The sequence below is a fragment of the Cephus cinctus genome, unplaced genomic scaffold, assembly GCF_000341935.2.
Source record: "Cephus cinctus unplaced genomic scaffold, Ccin1 Ccin1_scaffold0767, whole genome shotgun sequence".
NCBI classification, from domain to species: domain Eukaryota; kingdom Metazoa; phylum Arthropoda; class Insecta; order Hymenoptera; family Cephidae; genus Cephus; species Cephus cinctus.
Genome location: NW_014333372.1, coordinates 298,474 through 325,253, shown reverse-complemented (window position 1 = coordinate 325,253; position 26,780 = coordinate 298,474). Strand labels below are relative to the sequence as shown.

Sequence of the window (26,780 nt, the reverse complement as noted above, 5' to 3'; positions counted from 1 at the left end):
AATAGTTATAAGGAAACAAGACGCAACACGTCTCATGTTTATTTTATTACTATGAAGGATATTGCGAGAGAGAATATTGTGAGTTAATAGAAAATGATTTTCGATCCCGATGACGTTTTTTTAAAATATTTTATATAAGCTTAAAATAAAGTTTGGGCAACCGAGAAAGGTTAAAAGAGAGGAACCTTGAATAATTTTTGTAGTAAAATGAAAAAAAAAAAGAAGATGAAAAAAGAGTTCTTCGTGGGGGATCGAACCCGTAACCAGCAGCGGTATATCTTCACAGGTTATTGACTCAGCCACAATGCTCCTTTAATTCTATATTAAATTTTCTATAGATATTTATCTATGATATTTCAAAATTTCTCTTGGAACTGTTCACGGTCGTTTCATTTACCAACGAATTTCGCCATTCATTTTTTAATGTTCATTTTCGGCATGATAAGAGGTAAAGAGTAAAAACCAATATTTTTATGCATTTTTTATAACTTTCAAATTTATTTGAATATACACATTTGTTTGCGCATTACGTCCATACAAATATTTAGGGTTCGGTTGGACGGAAGACCTTGCTGCCCCGCCTGTTTGTCAAGAACGGTTTGTGAGGGGCGGCAACTTTTTCCTCATCACCGAGTAATCCATTCATTTCGCTGACTGCAATATCGGCTGGAACGATGATCATGACCCGGGCGGCTACGCGAAATCTGTAACATCGACAGAGGCGATGATCACGAAATCCTACTCCCGCACTCGCCGCTACGATTTAGAGCCATGCTTTTGGTATCGCCTAAAACCGGAGCGTTGTGCATCTCCCCACTCATCTCTGTCTAAAACCGTAGCGTTGTGCATCACCCTACTCATCTCTGGTTAAACAACGTTACTAGGTCGTGTCACGCTATGCGCATTAAATGAGAAGTGATCTTTGGCTAGGGACCCTAAAAAGATATCAAGCCCTTTTTTATCACCTAAAGGCAAATTTGGTCAAGAAATTCTAGTTGATCTGGTTTGAAGCATCTATATCGGTACAGTAGAGCAAATTGTTAAAAATTTCATAGAAAATACTGCTCTATGTATTTCGTATAATCTATGATCACGTTTTGTTTGCATGCGGCTTTCTCGCTGCTTCTAGAAGTTTTCTTCAGAATGTGAGAAACTATTTAGAACTGGATAGTGCAGATCAGTACAGATGGAGTTTTCGTGTGCAGATATGGCCGATAATTCAAATAGTGATATGGAGACGGTAGGTCATCTTTTTAAGTGACTGTCATCCGAATGTCATTTATTGAATTGTTTCATCTCTTTTGTTACATTCAAAAATATACGTTGCACTGTATTGTTGTGTCTTGTTCTCTTTATTGTGTACCCTTTGTAATACAGGACTTGTGTAATACATAGTCTGAACCATATTATTAAACTCTTCATTTCTATGTGAAAAATATTTCATGTCTTTCTGAATAGTTTTATATTATCTTTCCTATTCCCTTTTTTAAATTTCAGCTTAAACCTGTGGTCGTGGGTTCATACGATTCAGCAACTAACCCAGTGAAATCTACTGCTGTTGTCAAGTATTCAGCTGTTCAGACACCAGCGTTGTTTGCCCAATTGCGATGCAACACAGATTTAAATCTTCCTCCGAGTAACTGGCTCAGCAGTTCAGCTAAAAGCTATGGATTGCAAAGTGTATGGTCTCAAAGTACTGGTTTCTCCAGTTTTCGCATGGCACACATGTTTCCAGATTGTGTTGGAGAAGTGGACGTGGTTTCTGATGCTGAGAATATAAAGAAACTTCTGAAGATGCCGTACAGTCATGGTCCTGTCTCTATGATGGTTCATAGAGTAGAGAATACATTACTTCTAGATGATTTTGATATACACAAGTACTTGTTGAGGCAGGCAGAGAGTGACTGGGAATGGTTGAAAAAGTTTTTCTACGAGCATGTTTTCCACAATTTGGGTGACAAAGAAAAGAGACTATTTCATAAGAGCAATAGCAGAAACACTTTACAGCAGAAAAATTTAATATCCAAATTTTTATATCACTCGTTGGTTTTGGCTGCTGAGAAAGAGCAGGGTCAAGAACCACAGTTACCAGTGAAACCTTTAGAACCATTACTGCCTGAGCCAACACTCGAAGAGAAATTACCTGACCCCAACTATAATCATAATTTTGCAAGAAATGTCGTTTGGACTTTTGAAAACATACAGATGTTGATTGGAACTGACATGCCAATCTTTGGTGGTCAAACTCATCCATGTATAAGTCTGAGACTTCGAGACATGACAAAACCGATAAATGTCTTGACTGGAATTGATTACTGGCTGGATAATTTAATGTGCAATGTTCCTGAGGTTGTAATGTGCTATCATCTTGACGGTATAGTGCAAAAGTATGAACTAATAAAAACAGAAGACCTTCCAAATTTGGACCACTCTAGATTCAGTCCCAAAGTAATAAGAGATATTGCTCAGAATATATTAAGTTTTCTGAAAAGCAATGCTACTAAGGCTGGTCATACCTATTGGCTGTTTAAGGGTAAGCAAAAATGGATCGACGTGCGCCAAGTGGAAGCAGAGTATGGGCGTATTTTTATATAATTCTTTTTCAATCAGGTAAAGACGATGATGTTGTGAAGCTGTACGATCTGACGTCACTGTGCAGCGATATTTCAGATGAGAAAGGTCAAAATCCATTCACAGTTCCTGTGGCAATGCTTCTCTACCGAGTAGCAAGAAACATGAAGTATTCATCAGATTACCGAAGGCAGCAGGGAACGATACGAATGCTGCTACAAAACTGCGTTCAATTGCTAGCTAAAGAAAAATATCCACAGATCGTCACGTCCGCGCACTATATGCTCTCGGATTTGTATATTCCAGTAGATACAAATCCGGCAAGTCCAGGCTTGGGAGATCAAAGCGACGAAGAAGACGCTCAAAGTGAATGCAACACGAATCAGGACAGTGAAAACAGCTGGTCAGATGTAAACGATGAAGAAGTGAACGCCGCTATAAAATCCCTAAGATTGGCTTGTAGTGAGTAACACCGTATTGAACGATCTGAATTCTGATAGAGATTCAAAACTATTACTTTTTTTTGTTTCTAGTCAAGGAACAACCGGAACAGGAGGAACCAAAATACAAACCACCTCCAATTCGTGGTACCGTTGAGGAACGTTGTCGAGCTGCCCTGGAGCACGTAGCTCATGGTCTAGAGTGTTTAAAGTATTTCCCAACAGAAGATAATTCAGATAGTGAGCAAAAGGACTCTGAAGACGTGGAAAAAGAAAGACAGAAATATGAGGAAGTCCATCAAAATACAGCAAAGCCTTTTCAAGCTATTCCTATGCCCTATACTCCACTGAATAAGAGTGCTACTGATTCTGAAGAGTGTGCGAATATGGCGAGTCCCAATTACAAGAAACGAAATAAGCAGAAGAAGAGCAAAAAGTCTGAAAAGAACGTAGCAAAGAATGAAATAGAAGATAGTACGCCTAAGGCTCTTATTTGCAAACCTAACGGGGAAACGTTGCCAACTTGGCAAGCACCTAAGAAGAGTGACAACTTGAGCTGGAACGCCCATTTGAAAACTCTGCTCTATGAAAAGGCCTCTTTGATTTTTGCAGTATTGGCAGAGAATGAATACTCGAGTAATCATTACGGAGCGTCGCTCAGATACATATTGGCAGTTCTACGATGCCAGAAGATATTAGAGATATTCTGCAGTGTCAAAAACAACAAACTCATTAGTTATCTTCTAGGACGTGCTGGCGATACGTGTTTCATGGCAGTTCAAGACTGGTCTAATATTGAGAAGCACAGAGAAGATTATGAAGTTAAGGAAAAGACTGATGAAAAAATTATTGAGGAGATCCATACGATGGAAGATGTAGATATGAGTAAGTTTCTAATTCTTTTACGCATAGACTTATTATAGGCTTATTAGAAAATATAGGATTTTGTGCTTATACGATACTTATTTTTTCTAATTAGATGGCACTGAGTTACTACCGCAGCATTTGGAAAGCTTGGAAGAAGTTCTGGTAGCTTCGTACAAGTGTTATGAGAAAGCTTTGTCACTGGAACCTTCGGGTATGGAAAGAAATAATCTTCTTCGAAGGCTAGGAAATATCCACAACGAGCTTGGTGTTCTTTATATGAATCAAGCTGGAGGTACGCTGCTTGTTAAGGTTGACGTCGAATATTATTTTAAATTCTATATACAATTGGTTTATTTAATTCTTCAATATTTCAGCCCGGTATCAGCAGGAATCAACAGAGGACGATTCGTCCACTTCTTCAAAAACTACCTCATCCTCGTCTTCACCGGACGTGACAGCACTCCTTACGCAATCCTTGAACCACTTGGAATCAGGAGTAAAAGCGTTTGAGAGCGTTAACGACGAAGCGAATTTAGCTTTGCTACACTCAAATTCTGGTCGACTGTTGCGTCTTTGTGCACATATTCATATTAAACAGAGACACCAGGAACGCCAGTTTTACAACAAGGCGCTTATCAGCTATCAAAAAGCATTGCAAGTATTAGGATCCAGAAAGACTAATCCTAGTATATGGGATACAGTAACTTGGGAATTGTCCACTACTCTGTATTCGATGGCTACTTTACTACAAGATTATCCTGCTGTTGGTAATAAGGTACACAAGACACTAGTCTAGATATACATGTATATATTTTATAGAATTTGCATAATTGATGCTTCCATAAATAACTCATTGCAGACGGAAGAAGAACTTGAGAAAGAAGTCGTAGAGATTTTGCAAAAGGCTTTGAAGTACTGTGATACCGAGACCCCAGGTCCTCGACAACCGGTTTATCAATTTCGTGCTGCTTCTATTCAGCATAGACTTGCTTCCTTGTATCACCGCGTCTACAGAGAACTGGAACCGGATGCGGATCCCGGAAAGCGTAAAACAAGTTTACAGCTCAGCAAATTGTATTACGAGAAGGCGGCGAAGTTATTATTATCCCTGGAGCAGAGTATTGAATTTCTAACTGTACAGATGGAACGAGTAGCACTGACAGAGCATCAAGCACAAAGTGAGTAACCGATAACTTAGTATTTAAAAATATTTAAAACTTAATTTAATTTCGCTGATACTTGCAGCGTCCACAAGTTTTAATGGGAAGCTTAAAGCTTATCAAAATGGATTAGAATTAATTCTACAATGTCGCCCGATAATCGATATCCTCTATGAAAAGAACAAGGCTGTCAGGCCAAAAGATGGGGCATCGAAGATTTCCGCAGAAATAAAAATAGAGCGTAACAATTTCGACGAGGAAAAATCAGTAGACGAGCAAAAACAGACGGAAGATGAAGGAAAACTGATTATTCTGCTCGAGCAGAGACTACAGTTCCTACTTCGCTCACTGACCAAGCTGTGTCTTAGTAAAAACACCGGAAACAACAAGAAAGAGTAAGTTTCGACTGGTTTATTTTATTCTGTTCATCCGATTGGTCTCTACAACTCTATCATTTCGTTGTTCTTGTGCTTTCAGGTGCGACTCGCTGGCCAATCTCTACAAGCAATGTTACAGTCGAACGCTGAGACAAGGCACTTTATCAAACCAAAAACTAGTAGAACACGTCAGCCAGCTTCTACGTGAGCTGGAAAATATGTTACAGCAAAATTCTAAGAGTACTTCGTAGACCTTCAGGTGTACTGATTATTCATCCGTAACAATACCAAGTGTATGAGTAGTAGGTGAATCAACGTTTCTCGAAGATCTGATTGGCTGTTTAATCTAATTTGCGTGATATTTAAAAATAAAAGCCTTTTTTATGATATCCAGTGTAAATAGCATCGGCGATGCTTGTATTTATGTACTGTGTAAAAAGATACAATAAAAAGAGTGTGTCCTATTTCAAGCTTCCTGCAAACTCTTACAATAGACCTCGCAGTGCACCGGAGTGCATTCAAACGTGATCGACGTCCCTGTCGTGCCAAGTGGATTGGGCGAGGGGTTGGGACCGGATAAGGGTGGGAATATATGAGAGTGAAAATGAGAGCAAACCCTGAGACTGGGTTTTTAGCATTAACAAAGGGAGAATGTAACTAGAGCAGAAGTATAAAAGTGCGCGTGCATCCAGCGGCGCGTAGCAAAGTGCAAGATGAAAAAGAAAGATTACATTTTTCAAACGTATAACTCTGTGCTGAATTGATTGTCTAAAGGACATTTAGATGACACGGGCGCAATATATACATATATCCGAGCCTGAATATTTCAGCGTTGGAGAAAAATAGTTCGAATGCGACGACTCTGGTGTAACGTACGACCAGGCGGACAGTTTGAGAATTTATATTAGGCCGCATCTGAATGGCTAAAGCTGCGACGCAATGCGATGCGATAGGATACGGTTACGTGGCGGATACCTAAATCGGACTTTGCGGAAACTTTGGAATGAGGTTGCGGCTCGCGGGGAGGCGAAGGTTCGCGCGAGGATCGAAGGTGACTTCCACTGCTTTAGATGCAAGGCGCTTCTGGCAACCAGTGAAAAGTTCCAATAAAGTCCGCAGGCGCGATATTACGCGATAGGTCGAGCTAGATATATTTCCGTTTATACTAAAAAATATTGCCAGCACGGCAAGTCCTGGGTTTGAGGGGGTGATGGAAGAGACTGCGGAATGGGAAATGGTCGAGGCGCTGGAGAGACTGGCGAATCGGGGAATCCAGATGAATTCAGGACTCTATGGCAAGGAAGACGGATGGCATTGCAGAGTTCGAATGAACTTCCGGACGTCGTTGTACTTTGTTTAAGTTTCTGATACGCACTGGCTCCCTCAATGGCTCACTGCTACCTTTCTCTACGAGCGGGCGGTAGTCAAGTGGAAACTCGATAAAAAACTCATTTATCTGAGAATGCGCGATGAGCCGCTTTCGACCTACGGAGGTGGAAAGTTGAAATTAAAAAACTGAAACCACAAATTGTGCGAAGGCCCGCAGTACTGTTGGGTGTAACCATCATTTATTTTCTACATTCAGCCAGATTTCAAGCTCGTACAGTTGTGAATATACGCGGCTAGTATACAAAATGAATGTTTTTTTTTAACAGTTGTACCAAAGTTTAGCTTTTGCTCATGTTTTTGCGAAATTTTCGTACTCTGAAATTCAGATTGTAGTCTGAAAGTACGTTCGAGGGAACGACGTAAGAAGTAGAAAAAGAAATGAGAAAAAGGAAAGGAAAAAAGAAACGTGAGGATTCCCCTTACCCTTCAGACTGAAATTTCCTCTAGACGTTCATCCATTCAATTTTAATAAAGGAACGAGAGCGATGTTCACTCCCTTCGTCCCTTGGTCGAGCGTAGATCAATGGAGACTGAGCACTGGCATTGGGATAACAATCGGCTGTCACTCGCATCCCCCTATGGCCCAATGGATTCAGCCCCAACAGACGAAAGACAAAACAGAAGGAAATTCCTCCCTTTCCTCCTCTGGATCCACATCATTCGTCCACGTCTCTGTTTCGCGCACATCCACGTTCACGATCACGTTCCTGACGCAGTTTCGTTATTCCGCACCCTAACCTCTTTCTTTGGTCATCTGCCGGTGAAAGGGAACGAACTCGGTGCTGTCGATGATAAGGATACTAATGAAAACGCCAGTGCGTCCGATACAGTCTGACGAGATTTCTCGAATGGAGCCATTGGCTAACGTAACATCCATATTTATATTTACCATCCCTAACCACACATTCGTATTATCTTATCCAGGCAGAAACAGCACAATTCCGTTTACGATGTCTCCCGATAGAAAATCCGAGGAGGGCGTTGAAGTCGATTCCGCAGGGGAAAAAAATCCTAAAAATACGAACGGAGAGGCGTCTCGAACATCTTGTCCCGAAAATGTAGAAGAGGCATTATTTCTTCCTCTGTTCTGGCAGGAAGGTCGCGTGTCTTAGGGTAGAGTACTCTCTTCTCGTGTTCTCGGATATGGTCGTCGGGTAGATCCTCGCCATTTGTCTCCGACCACGTCCGTTATTTGTTCTGTCTCCTACCACGGCTCCTCGGCCAGGCACATCGGGAACACACCACCGGCGCAAATATTAATCCGCAAAGAAATTCAACGAGAATGGGCGATGCTAGTGACCAAAAGGAAAGAAAGTGCAAGAGTTGAGAAAAAATGAGAGAATTGGAGATACAAAGTAGAAAATACAGAAACAGAAATACGTGGGCGAAAAGACAGAGAGGGATGAATGTCTCTTCACCTAAGCAACCTCGTCCCCGTGAGTCGAGACAATTGAATTCCAAGACGGCGAGGGAGCCATTATGCGAATTACATAATGAATCCGTCAGACACGAAAAGAAAGGGAAAAATGCGGCTTGACAGTCGCGGCACGTCTGGTCGGCTTCAGGGATAACTCGTCAAACAAAGAGGATTCTACGGACGGCTCTTTTAAATGTTTCAAATTCAATGCGCGCTCTTTCTCTTCGGGTGGCGTAAAGGCCTTATCTCGTTATATCAATTAAGTTTCTCGCATTCTATATCCACCTCATCCCTCTCTCTTTTATTCAGTCCTCTCTACCTCTTTATGACTCTTTCCTCGTATTTCTCTACTTGATCACCTTTTTTTCATCTTTTTTCTTCTATCAACAATGATACGAGTGACGGTCATTCTCGTTACAGCTCGTTGAGCATCCTCCATAAGAATCTCTCTTGTCATGCTCCAGGCGCTACGCGTACCGAAGGTACCGTCTGTGGAAAAAGTGCAAAAAAGAAAAAGGAAAAAAAAAGGACATAAGGGAACAGATGGCGGTACGTGTATTTCTTCTTGAACTCCCCGCGGTTCTGCGTGCGTTCGAGCTTCGAATGTAGTTATAATTCCGAGGGGATTGGCCGGGGGGGGGCTGCGAGGAGTGAAATTCCGCAGAGAATCGGCTCGCGCCACACGCGGACGACCTGCCGGCAAAACTTGCATATGTGTGTGTTGGAAATTTGAATAAACAGGAGAAACGTGCTTAGTTTTAAAATGACCTCATTTACGGGCGAGTGTCAGCAGCGAACAGCTTCGAATGCTTCGCCATCTTGCATCTCTTTCGTTCACGTTTGGTCACGCACGTGGTCGTATATGAAAGGCAACCCCCTTTGCCCCACTTCGGTTAGTCCTGATAATTCGGCCAAACCCCCGGTATAGAAGCTTATTCGATTTCTGATGGGTTTTTTTTTATTCGTGAGAATATACTACCTGTGTATGACAGATGAAAAAAAATTATGTCACTTTACGTAACGATATTCCATATGAGAAATGAGACTGTGATTTTCTTTGAAAATTTTTTATTTATCTTTTACCTTTATGGTTATTTACGTGAAATCTTACCTTTTTCTCTTTTTTCCCCCACAGTTTCGTGTCTCTGCTCGAGTGACCGGGATTCCTCTGAATCATGCAACCTCCTGGAAATTTGTTCCAGTTCCGGCTAAGCGAGCCCACTCGTTCTTCCAGAGGGTGCTCGAGGGGCAGATGGGTAGGTGCAGCTACGAAAGGAGGTTGCGAAGGACTTCGAGGTCGTGCGACCCGGATGCGACTGCCGGTGCGTGTTCTCGAGGAGTTAGGTATTGCGTGAGTCGTTAGAGAGTGAGAGGGTAGTTTTTCCAGGCGAAAATACTGCGAATTTTCTTCCCAGCTCCCGAGGTCGCTGCGGTCGTTCCATGCGTTTCGGGCTTCGGCTGGTAGGATATTCTTGCCGAGGGAAGAATAAATGAACGGATGAGAAGACGGATCGTTGGGGCTGAAATATCGAGCTGGATTTTGAAGGTGAAAATATTTCATCTTCCTTACGCAGATCTATTCTCTTCTTTGTTTTTGATGTTTGCGTTGAAAACGAATTTAGCTATCAAGAGGGGGCCAGGGGGAGGGCCAGAGCTAAGAGCGTTAATTACTGAACGTTAATTATTAAAGAGGCGTCAACGTAATTTATAAACGAATCAGTCGAAAAAGCCGCTGCACATCGAGCCCCTGTTAATAAACTCACCCCTGCAGCGACAAATTCTAATTTCGCCCTGTCGCGTGAGCCTCGGGCTAAAATTTAGATTAATTAATCGGCAACCCGTTCGCCATTGAGAATTCTCCTAGCAGCATCCCCTCGACGGTTTTCGAGGCCGACTGCGAAGTGCTTGAAAACTTTTTGAGATCGTGTTAATTTTTGAAAGGATTAAGCCAGATTAAAAAAACAAAGAGAAGTAAGACTGCAGGGATGAGTGACAGCGTTGGTTTCTGCTTGGCTATTCGTCAGACTGTACGAGGACGTGTAAGGCGACCTGGTGAGATTCAATTTTCAATAAATTCGTCGTCCCTCCTCGCGCTTCTAGGTACCGATTACAAATGCCGACGCCGCGCGGCGCGAGGCGTCCTTAGAGCCCGTCGTTCTGCGAAATAGATGAAGTTCAATTTACGATTCAATTCTCGAGCATTTCGAGTATGCAGAGCCGACCGGGGCGAAGGGCCGGTTGCGGGGACGAGTAATGGCAGGAACCAGCATCCGTAGCAACCTGGTACCCTCTGGCAGCAATTGGATAGTGCAGCCGCTCTCTTTCAAACTGAAATTAAAGCATTCGTCTGGATGTCGAGGAGCGGATCTTGCTGATCGCTGGTTGCCTAGTTCAAACAGTCTCTGCTTCTGGGAAGCAATCCAGCAAGTTCGTCTCCTGCATAACTGAACTGGCAATCCAGGAGGAAAAATATCCAAGCAGCGAGTAAATGAAGGAATCTGCAAATGAGCTGGTGGAGCCAAGTAAACGGTGCCCCCTTATGAGGTTGCTCTTGAGAATAGTTGCACTGGATGCCGTCAGGATTATTTTCACTCGTTAACCTCTGATAAGGCCGAACCTCGGGAACTCTGAGGAGTCAGGCGTTCGGGCATGGCTGTGCGGCAATTAGTCGGCAACGAGGGGCCCACATTTATCCTCGTTACCGGGATATTAAGTAATAAGAAAGAATAAAGGTCCTGCCAGCGATATTGCTCGGCTCGTACGTGACTGTCCGTAACAGTTGGTGGCTGCTTTCGTCGATCTGATATACGGCCGAACTAAACAAGAAATAATTGCCAGACTCTAGTCCCCGAGAGAAGTGGTGGTGGCGGCGGCGGCGGTGGCGGAGGTGGTGGTGACGCTGGAAAGGAGACTGGTAAATGTGACGTGACCACAGCCATTCTAGGCCGCTATGCTGGGTTGGGTAGCAGCCCTCGAGGCTGTTTTCCCAAAGCTTTTACAGGTCTATGCCAAGAGAAAGAAAGAGAGAGTGAAGGAGAGGAGCCTTGAATTATTTCGTCAAGGCGTCGCGACGCAGAGACTTTAACGACGTTAGCGCTGCGTCGTTAGATCGCCGCTGGCGATGTTCCTCAGACTTCGTAGAGTCTTTTATAATTCAAGCAGAAGCGCCCTGAGCCCGGCTCCTTCCTTTCCGTAATCTTCTTGTTTTCACCAAATTCCAAAGGCAGATCGATACGTCGTACGTTTGCTCGGCCTTTCTTCTTTCCTTTTTTTATCTTCCTTTTATTTACAACTTCTCTAACCTCCACCTCGTACCGTCTCTAGCTTCGCATCCTCAGACTTCTAAAAGTTTTCCATGGCTGCCTCCCTCGAGTTAATATTTAATCGCAATGTCTCCTGGTAGGACGAGCACCAAGTATTTCCGGCCACGGCGGGCGTGCACCTCATTTTTTTTCATTTTAAGAACACTTAACCCGTATTCCGTGAGCGTCTCTTCACATTTCATCCCTCGCCAACTTTCCCTTCCTTCCCGTCCACCTCCAGCCCGCTACTACTTTCGCGTTTCATTTCACCCTTTCTCTGGAGCACATCCACCCCCTCGTCCTCCCTTCAGTCTGGCGACTCTAGATGACGTTCTGAAATATGCAAGCCCCTCCGGCCGAGCGGTTAGTTACCGGCTGGAAGCCATGAACTTTTCCGATTTTCCCAAATCTTCTACTACATTATTCTTGGGCACTTCTTTTTCTCTTCTCTTTCACGTCTCTCAACCATCCATCGGCGCTTCGCTTTAATCCATCCAGAAGAGAATCAGCGTCCACTGGGGAACGAACGTACGCGTCAGAAGAAACAGGATTTGAAATCCCTCTCGATTTTTATCACAGGTGATTGCACTGGACGAGCATCCCCTGTAAGACAAGATTCAAGGGTGGAAAATTAATATTAGGAAAAATAAAGAAAGCATAATGCCGTTAGCACTCTGGTAGCAAGTGTGGGTACCTCTGGCCCGGTCAAATCAAAATAAAATATTCATCCCGTTGAAATTGCTGCGATCTCATTCAGCTCAAAAGAGGGGTTCGCCTCGAGAGGGATGAAGGTGGAAATGGCGACCGGCACGTATATACACAGAGTACCCAGAGCCTATTCTTGAAAGTGTGCAACTTGATTCGCTGTAAATAAGCTTAGGAGGACGAGGGAAACGGAAACACGTAAATTGAAAACTAATTCTTGAATCTGTCGTGGGGGGTTTCTTTCATCTTAGGCGCAGAGACAAAGGATGGTAAACAATGAAGGGGGAGTTCTTAATGAGAGAGCTTTTAGGTGGCTGCTTACGTGGCTACTGGTAGCTGGTTGCTTATATTCTCCTTTGCCTCCTAGCGTCTTTCAGACTAGCGACAAGTACAAACTTTCCTTGAGTCTATTATATTTTAGCCATCCGTGTCAATTATTCCTTTTCTCTTTCATCTCTCGAGTCCCAGCATCCCTTCATCCTCCCCACCTTCTATCCTGTGGTTCTGGTAGCTGTAAGAAAAATTTCGTTTCAGATTTCAATGGTAACTGAAAATAATATTATACGATTCAATAAGGTGAGTCGCAGGTAATCTGGTACTCTCTGATTCTACCAGTTGGCTGAATCGTAGAAAAGAGGGATCAAGAAAATAGAATGATCAAATTTGACGCAATAATAAACAGAGCTACCTACCGCTGCGTAGCTGGAAATCCAATTGGGCTCTGGAAGATTCATTGGATTCTGACTCTGACTCGGGTCGACTCGGTTACCTTGTACCTGGACGACATTGTGGCAGAAGAGTCGTCTATGGTGGTTTGACAAATTGATTATAAGGGTTGGTTCGAGGCCATCGCTACCAGGGACACTGATAGGGGATGAAAACGAGTCTCGTTTGTTTCATCGAGTGCACGAAATTGGCGAGAATTACTTCATCATTCGGCTATCGTCGATCCGGGAGTTGTTGCTCCACGTGGCGGCCTTTCTCGTACTTTGAGGGCGCCAAGACTCGGGCCATTCCACAACGCGCCATCCACCTGAACAATATGCATTGAATTAATTAATTTTCTGATGTCTGCAAAAATATTACTGCGCGCCCACTCGAAGCCGTATGTATTCTTCCGACGTGGCCTTAGACACTTCCCCTCTCTTCCTCTCTACTGCCTGTCTGCCTTTACGACCATCCCTTCCCTTTTTCCTACCCTCCGTTATCCCTAGGCAGACCCTTTTAGCTCGAAGCGTGTAAGAGAGTTTTTGTAGGAAAATTTAATACGGCAATTGGTAGCATGGAGTACTGGCCTTCAAAATTTTGAATTAAGCTGTTAGGATCGCAGTGGGGGATTTGTAAATTGCGATCTTGCAGCTTTAATTAAATCCCGTGACTTTAATGTCTTAGCCAATTAATTTGCCATTGAAAAGTTCAACGATGCTTATAATGTTGAACATTTTTGATGGCCATTCTCTTCTGGAGATATCATTATCCCCGGTGCTCGAGGGTTTTATCAATTTCTCGATTTCACGTTAATATCGTGATTTAGAGGAAGAACGAGCGGCGCAGCCAAAGTTTTTGAATTTTAATGAAATCTATGCATTATATATCTTTGCTGGCCCTGCGATAGAACACTCGGTTTATCTTATTAGGGTCGCCGCGTGATTTAACGGGATTGATTTTAGGACGAGAGGGTGAGTGGCTCAAGGGTTGAGGAAATGAAAAGGAGAAGGAGAGGTAGGCTAATGAATATCGGAAAGCGTCGGAGCAGGAATTAATCGTTCGATGAGAACGGGCAAGTCACGAGGGAGGGTGCCGAATGCTCTCTAGGAAAATTTGCCAATCAGGAGAGAGTGGCTTGGTGTGAGTTTACGTATACGAGTGCGAGTTCTCCATTTTCTTCTTACTAAGCAAGGATCCGCGTAATCGGGCCTAAAACGATCGGCACCCTCAGAACGAGGCAGCTTCCGTTCTAGGGACGAAGCCGTAAGGTGTTTTTTTTTGTAACCTCGACCGAACGAAGACATCACGTCGGCTTTAATATTTCCATAGGCCGACGGTAGCGAAGGGGTCTTTCCCGTTGGTTGTTGAGTTAGGGTGGTCCGTTAGGGTGGGTTTTTATGTGCATGGTAGCGAAAGCTCACCCTCCCCACTCTCACCCTAGTAGCGTCATCCCAGCATTCCCACAGGTACAGGGATGAAGCTTGGTTGCTCCGAGTCTCCCCCCCCCCTATGAAACCTTTAAACCAGACATACTGATGGCTGCCTACCTATATGCCAAACTGGTAAACCTACCATTCCTTCCATCCCTCTTCCACGTACCATCGCAACTTCCTGGCCACCCTGTATGAGAGGCCGTCTGACAGTAGGGTGGCTCCTGCTTGACAGTGCCTGCTGACTTCGTCTCAAGGCTCCTTTCCATCCTCCAAAAAAATGTTTGCCTTCAAGATAGGCAAACATCGATATACTCTGCAGTATATACCTTTCGAATTACCATTGAGATATTCCATAACCTTCTAAAGTTTAGAGTTATTCCATCCTGAGCAAGGACGGCTCGTAATAGTAGAGGTAAGGAGGGAGATGAAAACTAACCCCAAAAATTCCACAGTCAGTCCGGGACGACGACGTCGTTCCTCTCGAAGATTCAGCTTTCTCACCAGTCGGGCTATTTTCATTTTCACCCAAGTCGTTAACGTTATCATCGCCTCGGCATTCTTCGTAGAAAAGTATTTCACCAGCATCCCTTCTCGTCGCTTAATCCACGCTACCGAAAGTTCTAAAGAGTCACAGCCAATCAGGAAATTAGATAGATTAGCCTGTAAAAATTATAAGACAGTCGTGTGCGTTGTAACGAGACGCGGCAGCGACAGTTAAAATATATTTGAAATACGGATTGAAAGAAAGTCGCGAGTACTCGAGACACTCGAGAGACAAAACAGAAAGAAGCCCGGAGTCTCAAAGGGAGACCAGAAGAAGACGAAAGTGAAAGAGAATAAAAGCGTAAAGGAGCTCGTTCACTCGCAATAAGATCTCTCGTAACGCAATTCCCACACAATAAGGGGAATTTTAATACCGAATCTTTATCATACCTTGTGGATGTTTTTAATATCAAACCAGCCTTCCTCGACACTGCTGATTCCATGCTTCAAACTGTCAAATTGTTTCTGAAAATGTTTGGCGTCCCTACCACCAGCTGATCCCTTTTGTCGACGAGCAACAGCAGACAGCCTTCTGCTCGGGCAGTTAGTTCTGCCTACGGCCGTCATAACATGGGCGGCGCTAGTAGCCAGATGCCCTCTTTCCATCGCTACTATCGTGTAACCGTTAGTATAGACTGTTAGATTCTATACGTTGAACGTGTATCGGACTGCACCTACAGCTGCTGCTACATGGTAGCCACTGCTATTAGTTTTCCCACTACAGGGACTACACCTACCACAGTTACTAGCAGAGCCATTACAATTACAAGTAGTTCGTTACTCGCAACTCGCATAGAGTCTCCCAGCTTAAAAGCTGTAAGTTGCAACCACTAAGTCATGAACCCTTCGAGCCAACAATTTTAGACCGCTGCCTTTGGAATAGCACGTAGATACGTATAGGTACGTATATCGTGTGTGATTTACTATTTACCTAGGATTTCGTCATTTGCCAATTTCGTGAATTCTTATCCTCTTTAGAATTTCTATCGTTTTCTTACCAGAAGCTTCAATCTAACGGTAGCTATAGCTGTATATATTATATGCTTGCATATATCGCTACGAGCGTGAAGCTTTTCCTACGATTCTACGAATCTACTGGCAGCTTCGAGCTTTTTCCAAGGAATTCAATCTACAGCCAAGAAAAAGATTATTGTCGCGAGAACGACAAACTCGATGGGTGATACTCATCCCCTCCCCACCACTCCGTCCTCCATACTCTGATGCGTCTTACGATAGCGATCCATTCCAAGGGAAGATCCAGGTCCTCTGGATATCCAGTGAGAAAGTGCTTTCGACGTCCGAATCGGAGAAAGCTCCTAGGCGGAATGCTAGCCACGATCCGGTAGACAGCTGTGCCATCTTGGATTGCTACTCTGTAGACTGAGCATTCGTGAGAATTCAGACTGGTAACTGTATATCCTTAAAAATCATTTCGTAATTCAATTTTCACATTATTTACATCATGAATTTCGAATTGAATGCTAAACATTGAAAGGCACGTGTTTTCCCGCTGTTTCATCATAATTTTGTTCTCTATCCCCCCGCCCCCTCCGTTAACGATCATAACTGTATAAATTCGGCATTCTGATGTTTCAATATACAAAGTTAAACTTCTTGTATGAAAAAGAAGGATATTATTTATCTATATTTCGATATCTAAAATCACTTTAAAGTTGGAGACTGTGGCGCCACCGTTGACAGACTATGGTAACGAGCTTGAGAGATGAGATAAATCGATTATTTTTTTTTCTCGCAACTTCTATGCTGATTGAGATATCGCACTTTGGTGAAATTGAAAAATGTTTATTCTCCCTGATGCGAATTGAGAGGTCACAGAGTGAGAGAGATAGAGAGTAAAAGTAAATCGTAATGTTAAAGTAATACATCTAAAAAGGTTAAATCGCTGCGACGTCAAACGTACCTGCCTTCAAGTCTTTCCTGTGATAAGAGCTTAAGCTTTGACAGTGCAAACGGTGAAACGTTTTTCGAGAAAATACTCAACTGAGGATAAGTGTACAGGACAAGGAAGCTGATCCACGTTGATTTCGGGAGGAAACGGAAGTGAGGTTAGTTCCTTCTATTCCAACTGGGTCTATTTTGAAAATTTGATCCTAACCATCGAAAGGTATTCTATGATAGGTTGAATTTTTTTTATCTAAGTAGTATAAAAAAAATTATTTTTAGATAAAAAATGTACTGTATCACTCAACTCGGACGCTTCAGGTGGAATGAACAGCTGCAATACGATCCTTTGAATTGAACAGTTCTTCTACAAGCACCCTCAGGTCTTTAATACTCCACCATGAGAATACCGGAAGGAGGGAAAGAATGGAAGAATGACAGAGTGGAAACTCCTAGTTCGTAACGAGGACACGTGCGGACTAAGAAATTTCCTGAATCACGACATTAAGTCGCTACCTTGAGTATTCTCGGCTGCCACTGTGATCCTCTTGAAATTTTTATCCCATGTACGTTTACCAATAGAACCTAACAAAAGGTAAACGTCACTACGAGATTTCGCAGAACGATGGAAAGATGAAAGTTCACTATGAACTTGGTGCGAGCTACGAGATTTCTAAAGGGGGTTGAAACGGCAGGAAGGATTTTGAGAGACTTGAATCATACAAGGGTCGACGTGCCTTTGCGCATATCCATTTAATGATTTCTCCTGCAAAAGGGTTGGTACTTTAAGTCAGATTGTAGGCCGATAATATATATATACAATGTATAGTATAAGGTATAAGGGTAGTCGATGGCGAAGAATCCAAGTCGGATCCCAGTCGATTCGTCTTGCCGAGAACTTCAAGGAATCCCGATTGAGCAGGAAGTCGATAACTTTTCCCAAAGGCGATTGCATTTTCTCCTGTATAAGATTTCTACCTTCTGCGCCACGAGAAAGAAGTGCAACGTTCAGTTTGAAATTGGCTTAAAGCCGTGAAAGTAAAAATCCCATGTTCTCACTTAAGCGCCATTTAATTGCCAGTGAATTATCCCGCCCCCTCCAGGCGCTGTTCGTAATTGATCACGCTTCCAGCTAGGAATTAAGCAGCCAGAAGATAAAATGTCATTCGAATAGGAATTGAGAATCATCGCGTACCTTGATTCCCAGCATTCAAAGTTCCGTCCATGGTAAAACGCGAGGATTCACCCTTGTTCCTTTATACAATTTTTTCTTCATCTTTTCTTCGCTCTGCAATCTTCCCTTCTTACCATCCCGACCCTCCCTCCCCTGCTACTTAGATCAAATAGCGCCTTCGCGTGGCTCCAAGTCTAATTCGCTTGGTTAGATTCATCCTGACCTCATCGTTCATCGTGGCACAGCAGAAACCATAATACAGGACTATTAGGTTAGGAATGTGCGCAGACAGGATTTTCGTCCTTTTCAGCAGGAAAATACGAAGTTATCCATCTGGAGATGAAAGGGGGTAACTTTTGTCTCGATTTGCTTGGAATTCGTCAGGCCTACTTTCTAACCAATTACATTGGCCTTCTGCCCTCGAAGTAGCAGGGGGACGATTATTAGTAGCAGCTACAGACCGGCTGGGACAACAGGGGGGTGGTTGAGAATAGCGGAGCCATATCGAGGCTATCGAAGGGATGACAATTTTTCGGATAGGCTGGATTGTCGTACTTTTTTTTTCTTTTTTCTTTCCCAACGCATCTGGCTCCCCGATCGCTACCACTGGTATAGGGTGTAAAACTCTAAAGTGTTCCAAGTCGTAAAGGGCTCGAAACCCATCTTCATTTTCCTTTGCTCCTCATATATCCCACAGGAGCAGCTCATCCCACCCCTCACGGCGAATGTCGTATCCACCCTTATAGAAAACAAGATCCTCCCTCTAAGAGTGCCTTTTACTTAGCGACTGGGATGACGCTGTTAAAGATTTGGCTATCGCGATAGCTGCTGCCAGCGTGCAATGGCTTTTCACTTTTCACCCTTAAAAAGTCACCAGTCAACCGTGTACCACGTGCCCTCCCTACACCTCTGGCACCCTCTGCTCCCAACGATCCTGCAGTCGGATCGGTTCGATTTTTGCGTGCGCATCCGTCATTCGAATTTTTATCGAAGCGTCACAGATGCTTCGCGACAAAAGCGGGCTGGCGAGTTTTCACGATAAAGAAAAACCGGGACAATTCAACAAGGGCGAGCTTACAAATTTACGGAAATCGGTATCCGTGGTCCTGATAAAAATCGTGGGTCCTCCGGGAGTACCGAGTAGCGTGTCTGCAGTGACTCCCAATCGTTGACTGAAGCTCATCAGACGCAAGTGCAAGCTCTACCTAAGGGTGCATCTCGCTGATAGCGAAGTCTCCAAGAATATTTCCTTATATAGCCACCTCAGCGCCTTTTGCTCTTCCCGTATCCTCAGACGGCAGTCTGGCTACGTACCTACCCTAATCCACTCACCATGTCCAAGTCTAACTTGGTAACGCAAAGCAAACCGGTGAAGGGTAGCAAGAGAAGAAGAGGAAAGAGAATATATATATATATGTATATGTATATATAGATATATAACAGTAGCATGAGAATCGTGTGATAAAATAAAAATAAGAAGGAAAGAAGGACGAACCTCTAGTCACGCGCAAGATTTTAATTTTTTTCACAAAATATCGACCCATCGCTTGCCTTAGAAAGAGACCTGCAAGGGGTAGCCAGAAAAAAGATCTCAGTAAAAATTAGGATTTTTCCCAGGACTAGTTCCAGAAGAGCAGACGTTATTCTTAGGAACCCCATAGTCTATCTATATATTTATCTACCGTCTCCGTTCTTCCGTTTTGTTTTTATCTTTTTTTTTCCCTCCAGTTTCCCTATATCAACGATGTAAGGCAATTCTCCGATACGTGGGCCTCTATCTATGAGCAGACATAATTAACAATTAGACCTCCTTCCCCTCTTTCCCTTCATACGCCCCTACTTCTCCAATAACGTTCCCTACCCGTCTCGTAAATTGCATTTCTTATGAGCCTAGAGCGTTATATATATATATATACATATATATATATGTCACATACATAACCCATGGGCAACCGTACAAGCGTGCGCAGTGCCATTTCCACGGTGGCTATACAGACATTCGAAGTATCATTGGCAACGTTAAACGTCACTAATTGTCGAGGGAGGTTTGCGAAAAAAACAGAGAGACTTTTGTAGAGGTCTGTACCACAGGGACTAAATTCAGAGGGTTCGGAGATCCAAAGGCGCAATCAAACGTATCGACCGTCGTGTGACCTATGGTGCACTCAATATACGCGTAAGCTAACATCTAGCAGGTTATTACGCAACGAAGTAATGAGGTATATGTTATTAACGTTCGATAATGAACGTCCAGAAGGCAGCGGTTTGTAAAAAGTGCGAAGGGTGGGAAGACGCGGTTAATATAGGGGGTTAAAACACGATGCTGCCCGACTGAAGGGTTACGATCCCTCTATGCAGAGTGACGCGATAACACGTTGATACGCTCGAACGATAATCGCACGTTCGAAATACGTCAGAAGTTCTCATTGGGTTTGTTGCCAGAATACTGGAGCTTTTGACATTAAGCAGTAATGTACCTGCCCATGCTGCCATCCGTGAATTTACTTGACAAAGGGAAACATGGGACAATAAGTTTAAGGAGTCGGGGAAGGATACCTACGGATGAGATTGTATATGTGCGAGAGAGAGAGGTTGTCGGTTAAAATAGTCACGTAGTCTAATTGACAGGAGTGAACCAAAGCACAGGAAACTAGAGAAATCACACGATACTTACCTTTCATTAGCAACACGTCCAGAGGTAGCAGATAGTTCTCAGGAGCAATTCGAATCCATGTTCGAGGCCAGTTGACGAACATGCGACACACCGTGATCGGCGGCTGTGCCGCTGGTACGTTTGGTCGCGACGCCGACGCCGACGCCAACGATGCCGGGATCCGCGTTAGCGCCGTTACCGTCGCACAGTACCGCCGTGAGCCTCGAGCCAAAAGCATCGTCGTGTCGTTTCGCTGGGCTGTCCGCGCACGCGACTAGAGACACACGAGACGCGAGGCGAAGCATCGCTCGTTCTTTTCTTGTCTCTCGGAACTTCTCGTGTCTTCCCGTTGCATCGGCATTAGCCGTGGGGGAACGAGAGAGAAGGAGTCCGTAAGATAGTCATTCGCAGGAAGGAGCAAGAAAGAGAAACGGGCCGCGCGAGAACCTGGCGTGAAACGTGAAACCCGTGAATAACGACTGCGACCAAATTCGTGCGGCAGAACGTGCGAGCCGGTATCCCCGTGGGTAATCGCGAGTGTCGGTAACGTCGTGCGATCGCGGAACGCGGAAATTTTCGGGAGTCGGGTGAATTCTTTCGAGGGTGCGCTTGACCGTTTAGGAAGTTTCTTGTGGTGATGTGATACCTGTCGCGGGGATGAAGTTAAGTTTCTCGTGAAAAGGAGGTCAGAGAGGATATTGCGAAAGAGGTGAGTAACGCACAGTCGTTAACCGCCATCAGCTTCGCTGCTGTTGCTGCTGGCAATGGTCTTCGACACTGAAACCGCTCGGGAAATGGATCAGTGGAAGAAGAGAAAAGCCTAGTATCTGTCCATCATTATTTTTCACTCTCTCCAGATAGAATTAGTAGAAGTGTGAGTAGCGGTAGTGCGAGTGGTGGACGGTGCGACGATGAGCACATGTCGTTCGAGTCAGATCAAGATTGATGATTCGAAAGGGCGAAAGAGAGTGAGAGGGAGAATGAAGGAATAAAAGTAAGCGAATGAATGAGAGGGAAAGCGAGGGGAGGTCATTCGTAGTGGAAGACCAGTGACACGTATAGTAATATAGGGTATGCGTACAGGAGAGACACAATAGAAGAGAGAGGATCGGTCTCTGATATTTAACGTGAAGAGAATTAGGAGGGATCTTGGCGTCTGTAAACAAATTCAGCCATTAGGCTGGCCAAGTGAGTGAGTCAGGGATCCTTTGCTGAGTGTTAGGCATTTAGGATTCTGGATTAAGTTAACGCCATCCCGTATTCCGATGCGAAATGCTCCTCTTCCTTGCTCGCACATGTAAATAGCATTTATGTAAAATCATCCGGAGAGGAGATAGGAGGATGGCAAAGATAACCAAAGCGACCGCAAGTCGTGCAGAGATTCTGCGAAATTCACGAGGCGGTGCACAAAATGAACGCGATGCCAGATATTGCAGAGAGAAGCGATATTCCAGTGCTGGTTCTGTTTACACGTCAAAGAGTCATGACGCGTCCTCCATTTCTTTCTGCTGTACGAGAATTGAAAAACCTACGACGCTACGAAGTTCGTGCGTGTCTGATAGAGATCTGCAGTAATATCTAGTCACAATATAATATCGGAATTCCTGGCACCGGATGTTGAAGAACTTCATGTGGAATTCACAACCGAATAGCTCGAGTTGAAACGGACCGCGATGAGTCTTTTTCTTATATTGGTTTGAAGTTATTTCTTTTTTGTAAATTCAACTCTCTCTCTCTCTCTCTCTCTCTCTCTCTCTCTCTCTCTCTCCCTCTGTCTTTGTTTAAGGACTCACCAGGAACTTCTTTAGGCTTATTCTTTTTCTTCTGCCCCTTCTTCCTAGTTCTCCTCGTTCGTTTTGGTGCCCTGCAAACCCTGGCGTCGCGGCGGACCTAACTGAAAAACTTTTTCACTTTTTATTCAAACATTATTTAAAGCACGGCCAGAGCTCCGCTCTATGGAGCGAAAAGTATTATTGAGTTTAACTTGGCTGAATCTGAGCGGCATATTGAAAGAGTCGAGTCACCCTCTGTCTTTATGGTATTACTCGGAGTAGCATCCAAGTAGCATCCAAGGAGAAGCGGCCCGGAGCCACCCTTGAAACTGGCAACCAACTACCCCCTTGATCCTGACCGACCTTATACGTTGTACCGATTCTTTTCTTATTTATTTCGTTTTTCTCATTTTAAACTCTCTTCCCAATAAGTTTAGGCCGTTCTTCTTCCGCCTTTTCCTTCACTTTCTTTTCTTCTTTCGGCTTAACATGAATCAAGACACCTACTCGAGCTATTCCGTTACAATGGCCGGCCAGGAAATTACGATCGGACAACGAAAAATCGCTTTGGACTTACGAGATCATGATTTACGAGTAACGTTTAGCGGATGCTCCGTGGAGAATTCAGGATATAGTTCGTAGCCAGACGTAGTAATGAAATGCAAAAAAAAGTTTTAGAGGCGGTTTGGTAGGCGGTCGGGTTCACTGGGTTCACCGTAGGTAGCAGCATTCACTACGTTCACTAGGTTCGCTGGGAGTTCCGTGGTTTCTAGGGTGGCTGCTCCGTGGGCAAAGAGGGGTTGCCATTTCAGCCTGAAGAATCGCAAGGAGGGGAGGGAGTCGGGCAACGGCGAACGAGCTCGACATAAAATAATGTTCCATAAAGCATAAAAAACATTGCTGAACTTTCCTCCCCCTCGGTCGTCGTAAACATTAAAATTAACTCTAATTAAAAATTTTACTCCCGTCGACAAAATGAAAGAGGATGTAGCACCGCGCGGTCGCGTTGTTATGGTCGACACGGCCAGTGCGAAATATCGTACGCGTATATTATATACTCAGGCTGTGAGAGTCGTAAGATATCGAAAATTTACAAAAAACTTTCAAAACACGCGTTTAGCAGCGTAACGAGCTTCGGGAAGTAGGTCGTAATCGAGTGTACTTGGACTTGAATGATTATGACGTCACGTAATGCAAAACACACCATACACGATAAAGGATCTCTCGAGTGATTAACAGGAGAAGAGAATGCAGCGCTCTAGTGCACGTGACTAGGTCTAATGAAAATTCATAGCTCGTTTATACCCAGTGCGGATCAGCCGAGTTTTCACGAAAGATTAGAGGGTTTCCTGTCCATGAAATTTCGATGATTCCCGTTAGTAGCGATCGGGACAATTTGAATGTGATTTACATTTTGAACGGCATCGCGTATATCTGCATATGTAAACACAGGATGATGCACGCTGTGATCCGACGCCATTTTCTAGCTTCACTCTAGGACGCGAAACGATCGAAGCGAACCTAGAGGAGAATACAGAACTACACTGAATTCACTTAGCTAGGATCATCCTCCCTTTTCAAATTCAAAATATTGCCGCGCTTTTCAAATAATTTTTCTACGATAAAGCATCATCCACTCCATCTACAATTTACAGTTTTTTGACTCTACGCGAAATAAGTTGATTGGTCATTTTTCCATATTACCTCCTCCGTCCCTCTTGTCCCCCCGCTGCTTCTCGTCCGTTACCGTTTGCCCTTCACGCACCCGGAAACTCACAGCCAGTAACAGCGCTGCCTCCTGGCACTTTGAAGAAACTTCTCTCACAGCTCGTTAAGTCACTCTGGTCTGGAATCCATTTGCTTCTCTTTGATTTTTCTCGACTCCTCGTTGCCGGCGAACGTGTGCTTTAACGCGTGTTGGTAGAATCCATGTATACAAGCACTGCGTCAATGCTATAACAGCTACGAGGAAGGAGCGCGCGTCTTGCCGAGTGCGTAACGCGACTCTTTTTCTCACGAGTTACTCGACTGTCTCGACAGATGTTCGGCGGCGGCACGTGGCTCTGGTGGTGGCTCCTGATCGGGGCTCACCTACTCCTAGTGGAAGCGCAATGCGGCGCGTCGCTTCAGGAGAAGCAGGAGAAACAAGAGAAGCAGGACAAGCTAGCCCTCTACAAAGTCACACTGAGGACGTACTGGTCGAGAGCACGATTTCCAAGGCATTATCCCGAATGGAGACCTCCTGCGCAATTCGGCAAGCTTATTGGTGAGTCGATAAATTCAAATTACACACAGCCTTAATGTCGTTACAGTATAGAAACGTTATTCGTTGACTTTCTTTGTGTTTGGAAAAATATGAAAAGCCCGTCAAGTATTTCAGTGACTGTTGTACAATCCAGTGGTTTTACACGTGGAACGAAAAGTCGCTGAAAAGTTCCAGTACGTGTCTCGGGCTGAGTATAAATCTTACAGGGCGCGTGGGGAACGCTTATTATACGTGCATATACTCTCGTAAGCGGGCGGGCTGAAAAGATCAAATTCGAATTAGAATGGGGCCCTCCCGAAATTCAATTCTGCTTTGAGGCCTCTTTATACCTAAGAATCTCGAGCAGAATGCAGAGTGGTACTTCGCCTTGACGCGGGACTTCGATTCTCAAGGTTTAAAGCCTACCACGAGGATGGGTTCGGTTTACAAGAGCCTCGATTCTCGCTCGATTTACTTCTTCGATTTTACAACGGAAGCAAACTACTATGGACCTGCTGGGACGGCGTTGGGGTTTTGCGACCTGGGTCCAAGTCTATTCGGAGGCTGTTTGGGGAATCGACTACTGGCCGGGGCTACATGGGCAGACGTAAAGCACGCAGTGTAGATGGGTATACGCGGTGGAAAGGTGGGTGGGAGGGATTGAAAAGATGGAACGGGCTCGAAACTAAACCGAAGGGAACGCAGCGACAAAACGTAATCGAAAATCCTTTACGCCGTGTTAGTTCCGGCTGCATTCCGCAGGATCTCGAAAGCTTTCGGGTCTCTCTCTCTCTCTCTCTCTCTCTCTCTCTCTCTCTCTCTCCCTCTCTATGGTCGAGCGAACACGTTCGATTGTTAACGGAGCTGGCTAATGGAATCCAAGCCATAGTGGGTGGGTGGGACAGGGGTTGCGGGTGGCATTTTAAAATCGCAGACGATCCTCCCTGCCCCTCGCCTACCCTCACGTCGCGCTCATATGGATCCATTGGCTCTTTCAACAGCTCGTTCTACTCGTTCTACTCCACTGCGACCTCATCCATCCAGGACAGGAGCGGGACAGCTGGTATCCATTCATACGACGTTTATCGTGCTTAAGACTCCATATACCTTTTTATCTTTTTCAACGAAATCCGGAAATTCTACACGCAACGACGCTGGTTAGGAGGGATAGTCGTTATGTGCTTAGCGTCATTCCTATCACGTCGACCTCACGACGTCCTATCTTGCCTTAGCATGGAAAAGCTTTTTTTTCTCCGTCGGCGTCGGGACGCCGTAGACACGTTTGGACAAGGAGACGTTGGGTGGAGGTCTGCCAGGGCATATAGATAGATAGGTGGTGTGGACACGTTGGGTCGGGACTCGCGTGAATCAGCAGAGCCTCGTCTTGGTACACATCGGGGCGTCCCGAAGTGTCGGCGTTCCACTCGTGATATTCCAGTCTCTCCACCCTGACGCCCCCGTTCGACGCCATTGTCCTTTACGAATCGCACGTTTACTTTTCTTCTTCCTCTCTTTGTTTCTCCAGTCTTGGTCTCGCTCTACGGTAAAATTGAGACTGACGTAACGCCTGGACAATGGGTCTTGAGCAGAAGGTAAATAAAACTGGGTTAATACAAAGCCGAAGTCCATTGGTCATTCGAAGGCTCTTATGTACAGCTATACATATAGGTATACCCGTGCACGTTAACCGTCCCGGTGTTGGTATCATTCCTGGATTCGTACTGGTATGACAGTAGGAAATGGAGAATAATAATACGAATAACAACGAAAACACGGCAGCAGCCTTTTTCGCTTCTGCCAACCGACCAAGGGCCCACCACTAATTATTCCTCGTCCGAGACACCCGGAGCGCAGTCGTCGCTGGCGTCACGAACGAACTTCTTGTTATTTTTTACTTGCGCTCGCACGTCGAAAAGCAGCAGAGGGCCGGTGAGTGGCGAGTGGCGCAGGGCTCACCGGAGACACAGGAGAGGCGCTCGTAGCGTCGCTACTCGTCGCCGGCAGCGGTGGGAAGCTACGAGTGGCGCAGGGTGGGGGCGCGGGGGAGTGGAGCCGCAGAGGAGATAGCAAAGGGAAGAAAAAGAAAACCGGTGGGCCGGGGGGGGGGGGGGGGGGTATTTTT

At 44.7% G+C, this 26,780-nt stretch overlaps 3 protein-coding genes and 1 long non-coding RNA gene across 4 annotated transcripts in view; 3 read left to right on the top strand and 1 right to left on the bottom strand.

Annotated features, from left to right (window-relative positions):
• Positions 1-1,071: 1,071 nt before the first annotated feature.
• On the top strand, positions 1,072-5,879 carry LOC107270460 (erythroid differentiation-related factor 1). The gene is made up of 9 exons (XM_015745498.1): positions 1,072-1,240; positions 1,498-2,533; positions 2,611-3,033; positions 3,105-3,896; positions 3,991-4,170; positions 4,253-4,653; positions 4,738-5,056; positions 5,124-5,433; positions 5,516-5,879. Exons 1-9 carry the CDS (start codon positions 1,187-1,189, stop codon positions 5,664-5,666), a joined length of 3,666 nt encoding a protein of 1,221 aa, XP_015600984.1. The 5' UTR covers positions 1,072-1,186; the 3' UTR covers positions 5,667-5,879.
• Positions 5,880-7,304: 1,425 nt separating this feature from the next.
• On the top strand, positions 7,305-7,948 carry LOC112494761. The gene is made up of 2 exons (XM_025087782.1): positions 7,305-7,619; positions 7,729-7,948. Exons 1-2 carry the CDS (start codon positions 7,328-7,330, stop codon positions 7,914-7,916), a joined length of 480 nt encoding a protein of 159 aa, XP_024943550.1. The 5' UTR covers positions 7,305-7,327; the 3' UTR covers positions 7,917-7,948.
• A 1,390-nt stretch (positions 7,949-9,338) lies between these two features.
• On the bottom strand, positions 9,339-20,797 carry LOC112494760. The gene is made up of 4 exons (XR_003060527.1): positions 20,663-20,797; positions 12,921-13,261; positions 12,218-12,739; positions 9,339-12,126 (listed from the first exon to the last, which is right to left on the bottom strand). It is a non-coding gene; the product is annotated as an uncharacterized LOC112494760 (long non-coding RNA).
• Positions 20,798-20,846: 49 nt separating this feature from the next.
• The window catches only part of LOC107270457, a 71,234-nt gene continuing 65,300 nt past the window's right edge, over positions 20,847-26,780 (top strand). The window contains exons 1-2 of the mRNA XM_015745494.2: positions 20,847-21,350; positions 24,454-24,679. Coding sequence (XP_015600980.1) covers positions 24,454-24,679 — 226 coding nt within the window. The 5' untranslated portion in view covers positions 20,847-21,350. The remainder of the gene's footprint in view (positions 21,351-24,453; positions 24,680-26,780) is intronic.